At 43.0% G+C, this 2,789-nt stretch overlaps 1 protein-coding gene across 1 annotated transcript in view; it reads right to left on the bottom strand.

Moving 5' to 3' along the window:
* Nucleotides 1-47: 47 nt before the first annotated feature.
* Nucleotides 48-2,789, bottom strand: part of DNTTIP1 (deoxynucleotidyltransferase terminal interacting protein 1) — a 7,173-nt gene continuing 4,431 nt past the window's right edge. Inside the window, exon 3 of the mRNA XM_019637079.1 lies at nucleotides 48-180. Coding sequence (XP_019492624.1) covers nucleotides 63-180 — 118 coding nt within the window. The 3' untranslated portion in view covers nucleotides 48-62. The remainder of the gene's footprint in view (nucleotides 181-2,789) is intronic.

Genomic DNA, 2,789 nt, shown 5'->3' with positions numbered 1-2,789 from the left:
AGAGCCAGGGAGGTAGCAATGCAGTAAAGGACTGCCCATGAATCTTTTTCCCTGTTAATGTTTTATCTTCGTGTCCCTCTCACCTTCATGTACTTGTTGAAGACCGTCTGGATCTCCTCATTGATGCTCGGCTGCAGGACAGCTCGGAGGAGGTCCATGGAGATGGCAGGATCTGTGAAACTGCGTTCAGGAGGGAGACACAGTCAGGGGACATGGCCCAAATATATCCTTTCCTAGCCTACCCAGTCAATTATTGACAAAGGGTCCTTTAATGACAATAATATATAGCCTTTTTTTTTTAATAGAAAACTAGCTATGTGCCCAAGCTCTGTAAAACCAGAGATGAATGACTTTATTTCATTCTCATAATAACTCTGTGAAATGGGTATTACTTTTAACATGTTTTGTGAAGTATAACACTTATACAAATTCTATAACAAATAGTTTTGGTGAACATCCATTTAATCACTACCCAGTTCAAGAAATCTAATCAGCATCTCAAAGGCCCATCTTGCGATCTCTCTCCCTTTCTTTTTATTATTTCATGATAACTATAAATTATTATTTTATTATTTATTATTACCCTGTTACCTCAGGATAATAGTACCCTGTGGATACTATTAGTCACACTTTTTTCTTTTTCTTTTTGTTTTTTTTAAAAAGATTTTATTGGGGAATTGGGGAAGGGGAACATGGTGTTTTTCCAGGACCCATCAGCTCCAAGTCAAGCTGTTGTCCTTCAATCTTAGTTGTGGAGGGCGCAAGCTCAGCTCTAAGGGAGGGTGCATAGTCCACCATCCCATGCAGGTGCTCAGCTCAAGGTGCCACATTCAGTCTAAGTTGAGGGGGGNGTCACATGTCCATTTACTCATCCCTTTATCCACCCATCAATCTATTTTATAAGCTACATTAAAACATTGTTTTTTTAAAAAGGGGCATGCATTCAGCAATCACAGAAATAAATCAATAAAGATTAACAGTGTCTTGGATAAGATCAGCCATATTTAGAAGTTATTATCATAAACATTTTTAAGAAAATGGGTAGCTGAGATTTGGGAACATTGTCAAAGGGATCAAAGTTAATCAAGAGTATGAAGTTATTAAAATTGTGATGTAACCAATTCATTTGTACCTTGTCTGAAAACAAGAGCAATAAGGAGGTATCTTCACAAACTATAAAGAGGGGAGCCCAGAGCCACAAATTGTATCTATCCAGCATTTGTCCAGGGGAGAAGGTTCCTGAATCATGGTGTCCACTACTGGGACAAGTAACAAGAGAAAGGCTTTGGAGGCAGGCAATCCTGGATTGACCCCTGGCATAGCCTTTTCCTAGTGGCTTAACTTCTTTATTTCTGCATGTGCAAAGATGTGGAGGTATGAGAATACATGGTGCATTCTGGGACATAGAGAATTAGGGATAGTAATAGCAGGGTATAAAGGGGTATGTGGCTAGGGTCTGTGAGCAATATATGCCATGTTAAGGAATTTGGATTTTACTCAGAAGACAATGGAAAGTCATTGAGGGATTTTAAACAGGAGAATGACACCACTGGATTTGCATTTTAGGGATCACTGACAGCTGTATGGAAGGTGAGTTGAAAGAGGGAAAGAATAGAGGCAATTAGGGATTATAATGGATCCTGGGTGAGAAATAATGAAATACNTTACGGGTAGTGAGAACAGCAGGTACAAAGGGCCTGAGTTGGTGAAGCAGAAAGGAGTCCAGTGTGGCTGGAATATAGTCAATAGGGGAGGTGGGATGAGATGAAGTTAAATAAAGAGGCAGGAGCCAGTCCACACAGGGCTCTGTGGGTCATGGTAAGGCATCAATCAGGGTTTTCTTCTGCCTGCAAAGGGAAGTCACAGAAGGGTGTTAAAGAGGAGAGTGAGACAATCTGATTCATCTTTAAAATGATGGGTCTAGCGTCTATGAGAATGGATTGCGAGAAGGCAAGCGAACAAGCAGCTCAGGGCTGCGATATGCATTTGGGAATCATCAGCAGTTACATTTTTAGGCTCCAAAGCTTCAGGACTAGAAGAAATCACCCAGAACGACAGTGAACCACAGGAGAGGACTGCTCTCAGGAGAGCACCAACCGTCAGAGGTCAGGTAGAGAAATGAGCTGGCCCAGGAAGAAGGCTGGAGCAAAGGCAAGGCACTGGAGCCAAGAGGAGCATTCCAAGAAACAAGGCAGTTGGTTAGCTCAGTTGCTTAGAGCGCAGTGCTCAGAACACCAAGATTGCTGGCTCAATACCCACATAGGCAACTGAGCTGCGCCCTCCACAACTAGACTGAAACACCTACTTGACTTGGAGCTGATGGGTCCTGGACAAACACACTATTCCCCAATAAAATAAAATAAAAAAAAGTACGATCCACTGCAACAAATGCCGCCAGGAAGCTGAGTACTCTCACTGGCAGGTCAGAGTTCTGCCCTGGCAAAGCTGAGCTCCAGGCCCTGCTCTCGCTCTTTTCTGTGGCTGTGCCTGAGTAGCTGGCCAGCCAACCCTCCAGAAGATGTTACACTCTCATCTCATGATCCCTTATAGGACTGAGCTCAAACCAGCCCTTGTGGCTTTGATTATGAAGAGATTTCCATCTCTGACAACTAATGGTTTCACAGTCAAGCACAGAATCTGGGTGATGCCAACAATTCCTATTAATAACAGCAGCTGACATAGGCAAATAGGTTCATTACTATCTTGGGAGACAGCCATTTATAGACCTGATGCCATGCCTCCTGGCTACACCCGGAGAGGCAGGGAGGCAGAAAGTGAGATGGACCTAA

This window comes from Hipposideros armiger, unplaced genomic scaffold (genome assembly GCF_001890085.2).
Source record: "Hipposideros armiger isolate ML-2016 unplaced genomic scaffold, ASM189008v1 scaffold_31, whole genome shotgun sequence".
NCBI classification, from domain to species: Eukaryota; Metazoa; Chordata; class Mammalia; order Chiroptera; family Hipposideridae; genus Hipposideros; species Hipposideros armiger.
Note: the sequence above shows the minus strand (reverse complement) of the source record. Positions and strands in the feature narration are given on the sequence as shown.